This window comes from Urocitellus parryii, chromosome 5 (genome assembly GCF_045843805.1).
Source record: "Urocitellus parryii isolate mUroPar1 chromosome 5, mUroPar1.hap1, whole genome shotgun sequence".
Lineage (NCBI taxonomy): Eukaryota > Metazoa > Chordata > Mammalia > Rodentia > Sciuridae > Urocitellus > Urocitellus parryii.
This window is the reverse complement of record NC_135535.1, coordinates 47290942-47305580: the sequence shown is the minus strand read 5'-3', so window position 1 is coordinate 47305580 and position 14639 is coordinate 47290942. Positions and strand designations below refer to the sequence as shown.

At 35.0% G+C, this 14639-nt stretch overlaps 1 protein-coding gene across 1 annotated transcript in view; it reads left to right on the top strand.

Moving 5' to 3' along the window:
* Positions 1-14639, top strand: part of Frs2 (fibroblast growth factor receptor substrate 2) — a 118920-nt gene that overhangs the window by 57492 nt on the left and 46789 nt on the right. The window contains exons 2-3 of the mRNA XM_026386669.2: positions 11736-11831; positions 13258-13300. Of these exons, the coding sequence (XP_026242454.1) occupies positions 11775-11831; positions 13258-13300 (100 nt within the window). The 5' untranslated portion in view covers positions 11736-11774. The remainder of the gene's footprint in view (positions 1-11735; positions 11832-13257; positions 13301-14639) is intronic.

Sequence of the window (14639 nt, the reverse complement as noted above, 5' to 3'; positions counted from 1 at the left end):
TCAAGACCTACCTTAGCAATTTTTGTGAGGCCCTAAGCAATTTAGTGAGACCTCATCTCAAAATAAGAAATATAAAGGGCCGGGGATATAGTTCAGTGATAAATGTCTGGGGTGGGGGTGAGGGTGGGGGAGGGGTTCAATTTGTGTTTGTGTATTTTTGTATATGCATAAAAATATTTATACGTGTGTGTGTGTGTGTTGTTTTTGTGGTTGGCAGTACTAGGGATTGAATCCCAGGGTGCTCTATCTCTGAACTATATCCCCAGCCTTTTAAATTTTGTATTTTGAGACAAGATCTCACCAAGTTATTTAGGGCCTTACCAAATTGTTGTGGCTTGCCTTGAACAACAAGTAGTTGTATCCTTCTGCCTCAGCCTTCCAAATTTCTGGGATTACAGGTGCCCAGCTAACCTTAGTGACTCTTAGCAGGTGGCTCCTTGGTTATAAACCATTAGGTGAAGAATTCCATGTGGGAAGACATGTTGGGAATATGAAGGTTGGTATCAGGCATGCAAGAATGATTTCTGTTCCCTCAGTGAAAGCTGCTTTTTGCATTTTCATTTTCCTGTGTCATCATTTCTCTTTTATAGTATTCCTTTGGAATAAATCTAAAGTTGCCTAGACAACAAGGTTTCCAAGAATTCCTAGGATAAATCCATAAGTTGAAAGTGGACAGTAACTTCTTGTGTGTTTCCAGAGAAACTGAAAATAGATTTTTTTTTTCCTGTTTCCTGGTGGGGTGGGGAAATGAGAATGGATATCACCTCTGTCTGTGTCTGTCAGAATTCCTGGATGTAGTATAAACCAATTCAAGCTAGGTATGGTGGTGCACACATGTAATCTCAGCAACTCGGGACACTGAGGCTGGAAGATTCCAAGTTTGAGGCCAGTCTGAGCTATTTAGTGAGACCCTGCCTCAGAAATCAAAATAGCAAAAACAATTAAAAGGCTTGGGGTAGAGCTTCAAGGTAGAGTACCCCTGGGTTCAATCCTTAGTAACACCAAAAAAAAAAAAAAAATTAGGTCAGGTGTAGTAGGTGTGGTGCCATGTGATACATGTCTATAATCCCAGTGACTCCAGAAGCAGAATCAGGAGGACAGCAAGTTCTAGGTCAGCCTTGGCAATTTAGTGAGACCCTTAGCAACTTAGATCCTATCTCAAAAAAAAAAAAAAAAAAAAGACTGGGATGTAGCTCAGTGGCAAAGCATCCTTGGTTCAATCCCTAGTACCAAACAAAAAACTAGAAGAAACAAACAATTCAAGCATATCATGTATTTTAAAAGGATATTGGGTTGAACTCAGTGGCTCAACAAATTGTTGTAAGGGCTAAGCAGCCAGAAACAATGCCTAAAATCACATTGCACAATGATTCCTTCGAGGATGCCAATACCATCTAGAGACAGACAGACGCCACAGACTGCTCCAGATGACTCTAAATGCTGCCACCAGTGCCCTGGACTTGACCTTACTGCCATTTTTCAATTAGTATGAAAACAAATTCCTTCTGCTCTCTGCTTCTCCTGCTCACTTGTTGCCCATTCCTAGCCTGAGCTAGCTTTATATTTGGCAAAACACATGTCTTAGATATAAAGGAAATACGGGAAAGTGTTGAACCTTATGAAAACATAAGATGGATGAAGTGTTTGACCTTCTGAAATTATAAGATGGGGAAAGTTCAAGCAGACAAAAAGAATGATAAGATTTTCACTGTACTTGTTGTTCTGAATATACTTGTTTAGCCTTTACTATGTACTAGGCACCATGTCAATGTTTTACAAGCAGTATCCTCAGAGCTTCCTTACCTCCATTTTACAGATTAAAAAATTCATCAAAGTAGCCTGCTTAAGATCACAGTATAATTGGAATACAAGCTCAAAACTGTGACTCCAAAGCTTGTGCTCTTAATCACTGTATTAAACTGAGAGTAATTGTTCCCTTTTGGTATATTTAGCTCAGACTTCTATAAATTAATCTGTTAGATTGAGTTCACTAAGCTTAAGATATTGAGCATGTTGTATGTATGTGTTTTGGTATTTTAAAGAAAGTCGAAAATTTGTGTCTTTAATTTATCTTTCAAACCAATGATCGAGTAATTTTCTATTTATTTATTTATTTGTTTGTTTGTTTGTTTATTTGGTACTGGAGGTCAAATCCAGGGCTTCACACAAACTAGGCAAGTACTCTAACACTGAGCTATACTCTCAACCTGATTTGATTCTTTATCTCATTTTGTGACTTTTTATAGTTCATTTTGCTACAGGCTACAACTTAATAAAATGCTTTCTTTCTGAAAATTAGTGCTTAGAACCTAGGTACTAAGAGAAAGATCATGGACATGAAGGATAGGGGAGATGGAGAGAACAAGACTGAGGGAGAAGCGTCAGACACACACAGAGGTTTAAAGGGAAGATAGAGAAAAATACATACGGAAGGAAGGGGATGCACATGTGATACCCTATATACTACAAACAGCATTATAATACACACACACACACACACACACACACACACACACACACATTTTGTTAGTTATAATGGTCAGTTGAAAAATGATGGGCCTCTTTCTTCCTCCCAGTTTTAAAATTTGAATCAGTGCTTTTCCTAGAATAAGCTTCTCTATCAGTTTGCATTTTAAATTGACTTATGTATTTTTAGTTCAAACCTAAAAAGTTTAGTGGTATCTAGGAGTAATAAACAGAAGCTAATATTTAACTTGGTGAGTATACAGCTTGGTCCAAGGGGGAGAAATCATAAAAACAAACCCCCATACTTTCTATTATGTCACCCAATCTAGAGTATTTCTTCATAAAGTATATCTCTTGTTAATTATTCCTTTAAAAGTACAAATCTGTCCTGATGATTTTTTTGTGTTACCAAATAGCTATTTTTTTTTTAAATTTTTACTTTTGGGATAAAATGGAAGCTACACTTTTTATAAAAATTGAAGACTGAGTGCCCATCTATACACACATTCATATAGACTGTCAGAATGTGGACTGGTTGCTAGAGAAATGCTTATGTAAGGTAAATATCCTTGAAATTAAAAGTGATCGTTGTTCTTTTAAAGTATTAAAATTTCAGTAAGGAGTATACTGTGTTTTTTGTCCTAATCTCTGTCTGATCTTTCCTAATAAGATGTAAATTTTATTTGCTGAGAATGGCTTTGAATTTGGGATCCTCCTGCCTCAGCCTCCTGAGCCTCTGTGATTATAGGCATATGCTAATGTCCAGGGGTATTAACATATTCTACTGTTCCACTACTCTTAAATCTTACACCTCTTGTCCAAACTGCTTTAGTAAACCAACAATCCTCAAATGAGCAATAGTCCTTTTATTAAGCCACCAGGTTTTTTTAAAAAAAAATAGGGCAGTGGATGCATAGTTTTATTTTTTAATCTTTGGGTGCATTAGCTAATGACAAATTGATTAATCTATTCAAGAAATGTCCTGCTGGATCAGAGAAGTGATCCATGTAGCTATACCAGACTGTCCTAAAGAGCTACACCTAAAATATAGGTTACTTATTTGGATTTCTATAATTTCTAAGGGACACATGGGCAATTTTAATTTATTTAACTTATATACTGTAGTCAGAATTCCTGTGTTCAGTTCAACTCTTCATCATTGCAATATGTTTGGATTTAAATATCATATGTATATTAAACTAAAATATCATAGATTTATTGGTATGGATAATTCTGGGGGAAGAAAAATCACTATTTATCTGTCTACTTTTTTATTTATACTGGGGATTGAACTCGGGGGCACTCGACCATGAGCCACTTCCCCAACCCAATTTTGTATTTTATTTAAAGACAGATTCTCACTGAGTTGCTTAGTGCCTCGTTGTGGCTAAGGCTGGCTGGCTGGCTGGCTTTGAATTCTCAATCCTCCCAGGACTTTGGTATTACAGGTGGTAACCACAGTGCCCAGCGGATATCACCATTTATAATGTGAACTTCAGTTCTTTCCTTGCTCATAAGCTGCTTCAGTTTCTTCACCTGTAAACATTGTTTTTCCCCTGCTTTCAAAATTATTCTGGTACGGCCAATTTATAGGGTTTGTCTTTTTTTGCTCTTCTTCCTAGCATTTTTTCCCCTTACGTGGCAGTTAAGTGTAGAATTTTAAGCAAATTCTTGATAAATAGTGAAGTGGGCCCATGTTAGAATAGCCAATGAATTCATTTGGATTGTCTTATGACTATAAGCTTTGTGAATTTCAAGAGAAATAATATTTCATAGCAGTAGTTCAGAGGAAACATATAGCTTATGTTGTGGTTTGAGTTGTATCCCAAGAATTTATATGTTAGAAGCTCGGTCCTCAATGTGGTGGAACCTTGAAGAGCTAGTGCTGATCAAAGATAATTAGGGCACTGAAGGCACTGCCCTCTAAAGGAAGTAATGTCGATTTGGGGGAACCCTGGTTTGTTTTTACAAGTAGATTGTTCTAAAAGAACAAACTGGACCCTTCCTGATTTCAGGCTTCCTGTTTTGCTGTGTGATCTTTTCCACATGCAGTCCTTTCATTACAGTATCATCTGCCACAAGCCTATCACCAGAACTAGAGCCACCTCTTAAAGCCTTGGAATTTCAGCCTCTAAAACTGTGAGACAAAACCTCTTTTATTTTATTTTATTTTTTAAATAAAGTGCCCAAGAATCAGGTAATTTGTTACCTGAAAATGCACTAAGACATCTTGTTTTGGGATTTGATTTGAGACATGAATTTGCTGGAAACTGGTTAAAGACATTGGGCATTCCTTCTTTGATTGCCCCTTGTACAATCAATGCCCACCATGAGAAATTATTTTAGAGTTTGGTGGTGGGAAACATTGTCTCTATATCCTGTACTTTGCTGAAAAATCCTTACAGTCTACTCCAAGCAGGAGGAATTTGGGGGGGGGGGAGTCATAATGTTTTTTTGTTTTTAATTTTTTTTAAGTTGTAGATGATACAATCTTTATTTATTTATTTCTTTTTATGTGGTGCTGAGGATCGAACCCAGTGCCTCATGTGTGTGAAGCAGGCATTCTACCCTGAGCTACAACCCCAGCCCCTCATAATGTTTTTGATTGACTTGTTTCAGAAGTTATGGATTATCCTCTGGAAAATAAAGGGGCTGAAGTGTGCTTTATAAAAATTGCTTCACTTCTTTCTTTCTTTTTTTTCCCCCCAACTTTTATTTATTTATCTTTATGTGGTGCTGAGGATTGAGTCCAGTGCCTCACACATGCTAGGCAAGCGTTCTACCACTGAGCCACAACCCTAGCCCTGCTTTCACTTCTGAGGAAGTTAATGGACTAGGCTGACAGTTTCTGGGGGGGCATGTACCTATGAAGATGGCCTCTTCAGGAAGAGGCTATCAAATGCAAAGGCATTTTGGTAGTCCAGTAGAAAAGATAATATTAGAAGCAAACTCACCCTTTTTTTTTGGCCGGGGGGATTAGGGATTGAACCCAGGAGTACTTGACCACTGAGCCCAGCCCTTTTATTTTTTATTTTGAAACAGGCCTTGCTAAGTTGCTTAGGGCCTTGCTAAATTCCAGAGGCTGGTCTCAAATTTGTGATCCTCCTTTCTTAGCTCCACAAGTCTCTGGGATTACAGGCCTGCGCTACCACATCTGCTTTAATGCCAAGCTATTTTTCATAACAAACATTTTGTGTATTGTATTAAAATTTGTGAAAAATAATACAGCTAGACTCTGATGATGTTTATTTATATTTTTATACATCCTTTGTGCATATTGTTGAAAATATGGAGGAAAACTTCTTCTGGAGGTAGAGTAACAGTGTTTTAAGAGTTGTATGTTGGGGCTGGGGTTGTGGCTCAGTGGTACAGCACTTGCCTAATAAGTGTGAGGCAGACTGGGTGGGTTTGATCCTCAGTATCACATTAAAATAAGTAAACAAAATAAAGGTATGTGTACATCTACAAATAATTGTATGTTAAGACGTAAAACTGTTTCTTACTAAAAATACATTTTATGCCTCCTTAGAGTATGAATAGCTAATCTGTATACAGAAGTTTTAAAATACGACAGTCATTCATATTGTGTATGAGTTTACTCAAAAGGAGGGGAGAGATAAGAGATATTGACTGTAGAGAGACTGTATAATGAAGTTTTAAGAGACAGTGTTTATTCTGTATGCTGTGAACTTTGATGTCTTTCAACTACAAAACACAAAAGCAAATGCTTCAGGTGATAGTCCTAGTATTGATTTCAAAACCGTACAGACCATTCCATTATCTTCTTTTAAAAGCATTCTTTTTTTAACCTTTATTTTATTTATTTATTTTTATGTGGTGCTGAGGATCAAACCCAGTGCCTCATACTTATTAGGTGAGCACTCTACCACTGAGCCACAACCCCAGCCCCCATTATCTTTATTTGATCTTAATTACCATGCACAGTTATTTGTTGCTGAGAAACACTAAATCCTAAATTATTATTATTTTTTACAAATAATGTTTTATTATTTATAATTGTTATCTTGAGAGAATGTGTCCTCTTCCTTTCTCCCTCATCCATTCTCTCCCTCTTCATTCTTAATCATCAGTGCAATGAATTAAGATTATGAGGGAATTTTTTTTAAAGTGTTAATTTTGTTGAAAATCCCAGGACAAAAGTGTTTATAGAACTAGCATTTGTTTTTAGTCTTTTGGTAAACTTTCATCAGTCTGTTGAGTTTCTCCTTTGTGTAAATTAGAAAGTTGTCTTGATGTTAAATGGCATAGTTTTTTCAGTTATGGTAATTTATTTCAAGGAATTTTCACTTTCTCTGAATAATTGATGACATTTCCTGGATAATGTATTCTGGTAGTTAAGGAATCATTTTGATTTTGTTTCAGAATAGATATATTGTTTTACTGTGTTATAGGTTGTAGTCATATCAAATAATAATGCTAATTTTAATGTTCCTAAACAATATTTTCTTTTTTGGTACCAGAGATTGAACCCGGGGCACTTAACTGCTGAGCCACATCCCCAATCCTTTTTATTTTTCATTTCGAGACAGGGTCTTGCTATGGTGGTTAGTGCCTCACTAAGTTGCTAAGGTTGGCTTTGAACCCCAGATCTTCTTGCCTTAGCCTCCCAAACTGCTGGAATTACAGGTATGCCCAGTTGTAGTTCTTCTTTTGTGAAGTGTTTAATTTATTTGCCCATTTATAAGTGGTTTTTTTTTGGGGGGGGGAGTGTTAAGTGTTTTGAGGTTTTTTTTAATATTTTTTAAGTTGTAGATGGGCACAATACCTTTATTTTATTTGTTTATTTTTATGTGGTCCTAGGGATTGAACCCAGTGCCTCACGCATGCTAGGCAAGCGTTCTACCACTGAGCCACAAACCCAGTCCCCCCCCCTTGAGTTCTTTATATATTCTAGATTTTAATCTTCTATCAGAAGAGTGGCTAGAAATATTTTTCTCTCATTCTATAGATTCTCTCATTACATTTTTAATTATTTCCTTTGCCGTGCAGCTTTTTAATTGGATACCATCTCATTTATTAACTCTTGGCATTATTTCCTGAGCTTTAGGGATCCTATTGAGAAAACCATTGCCTGCCCCATACAAATTTGAACATTCAATTTCATCATCTAATTCTTGACACTCATGCTGATTGATTTCATTTTACTCTTGGTTTAAAGATAGGCACATAAGAAGTACTTTGTGAACTTAAAGGGAAAATATATTGTTCAGATGAAAGGTATATGGATAAGTTAGTTTTGGGACAGTTCTAGAGATAGATCTCTTGCCAGAAGTGGTATCTTTGTTTTGGTCTTCAAAGATTGTTTCATATGATCACTGAGTCATACCTGCTCTTTTCTCCCTGGTTATCTTTCTTAAGACTCTGAAGATTGCCAGCCACAGAATACTTAAAAGACACAGTAGACTTCAGCCTAGGGGGAGTCAGTTTATTTAAAATAACAATAATTTGAGCTCAAACATTACTACCATGTTATAGGTGGTTTAGTGAGTTAAGAGTTAGTGAGTTCTTTTGATTTTCTTTAGTGGTCACAGACCTAAAGGTAACATAAATTTCAAGTAAACTTTTCCTGAGGTTACTTTAAACTTTATAATGTAATCACAAACAGAAATCCCTAAAAGAAGTAGGCGGAAAGGGAAAGTATTTCTGATGGTAATTGTTTTTAAATGAAACTTATTTGATTAAAGTCTTCTACTACTCCTTTCTAGAGTTGTAGTATAGTTGAGACAAAACAACCCAAAAAATAATTTGTGATAGATATGTTCTTCATTAATTCATTTAAATTTGGAACATACAAATATTTTAAAAGGAATAATAGCCCTATGGATGTTTAGACACAAAGATCTGAAAATTGATGATGATGACGACGTTGTGTTTGGAGATTACTCTCTCCAAAATTTATAACTTATTTTTCTTCACAAAGCTTAAAATTTATAACCTAAATTTCCACATAATATTCTCTGTCAAATAAGGAAAAACTAAGCCAATACTGTGGACTTGCCCAGAGTACTAAGGCAGATCTCTTTGATGATATGGTTGGTAAAAAACAAGTCCTAAAGAGAGAAGAGGAGAAGTAAGCCAGAGAGAACTGGTGTTTCAGACAGAGAGAAAAACAAGTCCTATGGCCAGTGCGACTTGAATGGAATGAACAAAAGACAGGAGAATTGTAGGAGATGAAATCAGAGAAATGGGGAAGGTGAGTGGGTGTCAAATTATAGTTCTTAGGGGCCTTTGTAAGCGCTTTGGCTTTTGTGCCAGTGAGGTGGACTCAGTTGGATGGTTTAAGCAGAGGAGTGACATGATCTGACATTCTTTGAAAGTCAAAGTCTTGAAGTCTGACTGACTTGTTAAGGTGACTGAGAGAATCTGGAATATTTGACAGGGAATGATTATAATAGTTTAGATATGGAATAAGGTGGCATGGACCATGGAAGAACTGGTAAGAGTGGCAATATTATGGATATCTTTTGAATTGGAGTTCCCAGGAGGAACACTTCATGAATTGGAATGAGTACTTCTCCACACAATGTCTACTTGTCTTATCTTTTTTCCAGGGATTGAATTTAGCTGCACTCAACCACTGAGCCACATCCCCAGCCTTTTTTGGTATTCTATTTAGAGAAAGGTTCTCATTGAGTTGCTTAGAGCAAGTTGCTGTGGCTGGCTTTGAACTCACGATCCTCCTGCCTCAGCCTCCAAAGCCGCTAGAATTACAGGTGTCTGACACAGCACCTGGTTTATCATTTTGTTTAAATAATTTTTTTTAAAGATGTAGTTGAGAACATACATTTATTTATTGATTGATGGTGCCGAGGATTGAACCCAGTGCCTCACACTTGCTAGGCAAGTGCTCTACCATTGAGCCACAACCCCAGGTCAGGCTGTCATTTTTAATGGTAAGATTAATCCTGTGTTCAAATTTTCTTAGCTTAATCCATGCATTATATTTCTTTTTACCCAATGGTTTTGGCAACCACTGCTCATTTTCTAGGTTGGTTATTTCCTCAGGACTACAAAATGGTGATGTTTTAATCCCATCATTTCTTCCACAGTTGATATTTTGAGACCCCAAAAAGAAGACCTGTCATTTATTGACTGCTTGATTACTCTGGAGTACTGTTCAAGTAATGTGTGTCTCACTAAGGGTCTCACTAAGTTATTTAGGACCTTGTTAACCTGCTGAGGTTGGGCTCTGACTAGCAACCCTCATTCCTCAGCCTCTGAGTCTCTGGGAGTACAGGCTTGTGCCTGTGCACTCAGCTAAGTAGTGGGTGTTTATGAGGTAAATGAATCATAAGTTTATTGATACTCCAGTTCAAATTTCAGATTATAGAATTTTACCATGATTTTTATATTTGAATCTAGTTTTCTTTTGACGCTGCAATTCTTGATTCCTAATGATAGATATTACCTATTTGCCAACATTTGTAGTAACAAGACTGACTACTGGATATAGTTTTTGAGGGTTTTGTTTTTTCCTTTCTCTTACATTTGGCTAAGGATATGTGGTTAAATGTTGTGTTTTAAAAGTGGCTTGAAATAATTATGTGTGGTTATGCCATCGACTTTATATCTTGTTCACTTGTTTTATTCATTCATATATATATTTCATTCACTCACATATATATATGTAGTATTTTCGATTATCTTAAAATATGTCTCTAAATAAAAACAAGGTATAATTTGAGAAATTTTTGCTTTCTTCTACCCTACTCTCTATTTTCTGCATAAGCAGCTACTTGGTTTTAGTTTATCATTCCATTGTGGCTTTTTTTAAAGCAAAGGAAGGAAAGTAAATATGTATTTAAATTTGAATTCCCTTAAGTTTTTTACAAAAAGAGTAGCATTCTAGAAGTCCTTACCAAAAGTGCACCTAACAACATGGCACAGTAACTTATGCTTTTGTTGTGGTTCCTTGCTTAGGACCACATCATTATCTTTTTTTTTTTTTTTTTTAATTTTTTTTTATTGGTCGTTCATAACACTACATGGTTCTTAATACATCATATTACACGGTTTGATTCAAGTGGATTATGAACTCCCGCTTTTACCCCATATACAGATTGCTGTATCACACCAGTTTCCCTTCCATTAATTGACATATTGCCTTTCTAGTGTCTGATGTATTCTGCTGTCTGTCCTATTCTCTACTGTCCCCCCTCCCACATCATTATCTTTTAAGTGTATATATATATATATATTTTGGGGGGGGCGAACATTGTTGACATTGATATTGTTGGCATTAAAGTTATTGGTTTACAGAGAAACAAAGAGCATTTTGAGATTTTACTGTTTTTTTTATACCTTTATTTTGTTTACTTAGGGTTTTTTTGGTTATTGTTTGTTTTTTTGTTTTTAATGTGGTGCTGGCTATCAAACCCAGTGCTTCTTGTGTGCTAGGCAAGCTTTCTACCACTGAGCCACAACCCTAGCCCCTGAGATTTTACTCTTTTAAAATACTGTTAGGTTAAATATTTTATCAATTAAACTTAAGTAGTTCATCAGTTTACTCATTTTTTTCAGTAAATATTTACTGAGCACTTAATGGCATGATTATCATTGTTCAGATACCAGTAAATAAAACTGACAAAATCCCCTTCTGGGGTTTTTATTCTAGGTATAATGGGTAAATAGACAAATAGGAAAAAAGTAGCTTATGTATATAATCTGTTGATTTATTGTGTTAAAAACTGCATTTTAAGGACTCCCATATCAATGTCTACCTTATTTTCCTTTTTACTTGTTCCAGTGTCTTAATTCCTGAATCCACTCAGGAATTTTATCACCCAGCTGGGTGAAAGGCAGTGAGGACTGAAGTATTCTGGTCCTGTGGGACAACAGTTCATTTTATATTCCTCCCACCTCATTCTCAGTCTTCTTCATACTTTGTTAGGAGGTTGCTCAAGAATTTTGTTTTGGGGGGTGGGGTGGGTGGGGACCAGGGATTGAACCAGGGACACTCGACCACTAAGCCACATACCCAGCCCTATTTTGTATTTTATTTAGAGACAGGGTCTCACTGAGTTGCTTAGTGCCTCACTTTTGCTGAGGCTGACTTTGAAATCGCAATCCTCCTGCCTCAGCCTCCCAAGCCGCTGGGATTTCAGGCATACATCACCGTGCCCGGCCTCAAGAAGTATTTTGATATTTCTCTATGGTCACTAAAATTTAGATAATTGTCCTTAAAGATTTTAAATATTTTTATAGTATATTCAGTAATCACATTCTTAATAACTGTACCTTTATTTCAGAAATGGCCATTAAGAAGTAGATGCCCAGATACAAAGGTGATGAAACAGTCCATTTGTCATAAAGTAAGATGCATCTGTGGCCTTTTAACCATATTAGTAAGTATAACCAATTTATTTTAACTTTATGGGCATTTTATCTACAATGAAAAATGTTGAATAAAAACATGGTAGACATTAAAAGTATCACCTTGTATTTCTTGTTTTTAATATATTTTCTAGTATAATTTCAATCATAGTTCTAGAAAGTCTGTGCTGTACCATTTTAAGAATCATAAAGGTAATATCACTGAATCACAGTTTTTCTTAAAAATATCTTTTTTAGTTGTAGATGGACACAATACCTTTGTTTGTTTGTTTATTTATTTATATATTTTTATGTGGTGCTGAGGATTAAACGCAGTGCCTTATACATGCTAGGCAAGCACTCTACCACTGAGCCACAACTCCAGCCCTGAATCATAGTTTTAGAGAAAATATATGGAAAAGAGTTATTATAATACTACTATCCAAATACAACTACTCATAATTTTTGGATACTTACTTTCCTTCCAGTCTTTTGTTCTACAGTTTTGTTGGTTTTTTTTTGCCAATTTTTATTTATTTATTTTTTAACTGGGGGTTGAACCCAAGCGTGCTTGATCACTGAACTCAGCCCTTTATTTTTTGTTTTGAGACAAGGTCTTGCTAAGTTGCTTAGGCTTTGCTAAATTGCTGAGGCTGACCTCAAACTTGCAGTCTCTCTGCCTTACCCTCCCAAGTCACTGCAATTACAGATATTTGTGTTTTACATATTTTTGAAATGTAATTATGATCATAGTATTGTAAAGAGTATGGTTCCTGAATATTTCTTCAAATCAAATTTTGTTTCAGATGTTTCTACCTAGAATTATAAATGCATCCTTCATTATGGGGTTTCTTATTGGGGTTATGAAAAAAATTGGGGAATTAGGTGGTGATAGTGGTTACGAAGCTTTGACTAAATTAAAAATTTCTATTGAAATGGATGAATTTTATGTATGTGAATTATGCCTTAAAAAGATTTTAGACTATCAAGTCCTGAAAAGAGTAATATTTATTCAATTGCTGATGTTTTAGAATACAAAAATGTACCACAAATCATTTTGTACCTAGTAAACAATTTGATATTCAGTCAATGGAATTGTGTTTTTGTAATAATTAGAAGTAAAAAGTTTTTAAAAAGTGAGATAAAAAATGACACAATTTTAAAAAAATGTTTTTTTAGTTGTTGATAGACCTTTATTTACTTATTTATATGTGGTGCTGAGAATCGAACCCAATGTGTCATACATGCTAGGCAAGCGCTCTACCACTGAGTTACAACCCCAGCCCTAATAAGTATTTTTATTAAATGAACTTTCAGTATTAGAGATCTACTTTCTCAAGCTTTTATAGTATTGATTCATAATACTCTGAATGTAGTATATTAACATTTTGTAACTTCATATTCAAGAGGCTATTTTGAAACTAACATCTCAACTTTTTTTACCTAAAATTATTTTAGGAACAAAATTGTATCTGTTTTCCTCAGAAGAGAATTCCACAAGGTAAGAAATTGTTAATATAATATGACTAAATGTAGTTGTATATAGGCTTAATAGCTCTTGATTTTTGTAGTCTATTTCCCATAATTATTTCATATCTTTTTTTGATTACTATTTGCATAAATTTATTATTCTTTTTTTCCCTCAGCATTTGTTAGGAAAATACTGTCCTCTTGTTTGATGTTAGTATTAGAAGGGTATGATAAACATGGTCACCTTTAAAACTACTGCATTCTCATTTATGGAAATTGTATAACTAATGTGTTTATTTTAAAATATGAATTCTTCCTAGTAGATTGATTATAAAGGTTAACATCTAGTATGTACTTTTAAAAATTCCTTTAAATGCTCACCTTTTGAGTAGATTTTATGTCATACTTAATTTATACTATTTTTTAGATTTATGAAGAATAAAATGTTAAGTGATTAATTAGTAAAGTCTTATGTGCCCAAGAACTTGAAATCAAGTATTTGGCAAGTTAAAGAAGTTTTTTGTTTAAATTTTCTCAGGAACTTCTTTAGATAGATTAATTCAATCTGTTATTAGAAATGCTTTTACAGTGAATTTTTGAGATTGATAACTATTTTTTAGTATTCACTTTTTTCCTCACCACATGTTCTGAGTGGTATATGAAACTTCCAAATATATCTTTTTCTCCATTTTTAAACTGCTTTAGTTAATTGGGTCAATTTCTATACTGGTTTGTAAACAAAGAGTTAAAATAAAGAGACCCATTTGCTGAAGGGAGAGCAAATCACCAAGATTTTTTCCTGTTTCTTGTGAAACTCCTTTCCCCTATTTTTTCCCTTACTTCTAAGAGATGAAAGGAAGAGGTCCTAGAACCCTTGTGTAGCACTGTTTGATCTTTGCTGTTCAGAGGTGGAGAGGCAGTACTTCAGGAGAAATATAGACCTCTTTCCTTGTATCACCGTGCATAAAGCAAAAACAAATTTAAAAAACTTTAATCTCAGTAAACTTACTGTTACATCTCTATCATTGTTCTTTTGGTAAATGAAATTTAAATCTTTCATATTAGTACAATGCATGATACACCATGGTGATGAATCATAATGTCTGGTACTCTTAGGGTTCTCTTGTAAAGTGTTTGTTAAATATTTATTTTTGTAAGCATCCAGATGTTTTTATAGTTTATTTTATTTTGTTTTTTGGTGCCAGGGATTGAGTCTAAGAGCATTTAACCACTGAGCCACATCCCCAGTTCTTTTTATTTTTTATTTTGAGACAGCGTCTCACAGGTTGCTTGTAGCCAGCAGAGTCTGGCTTCAAACTCACAAGTGTTTGGAATATCAGCCATGTGCTCGGCTATAATTTTATTTTTAG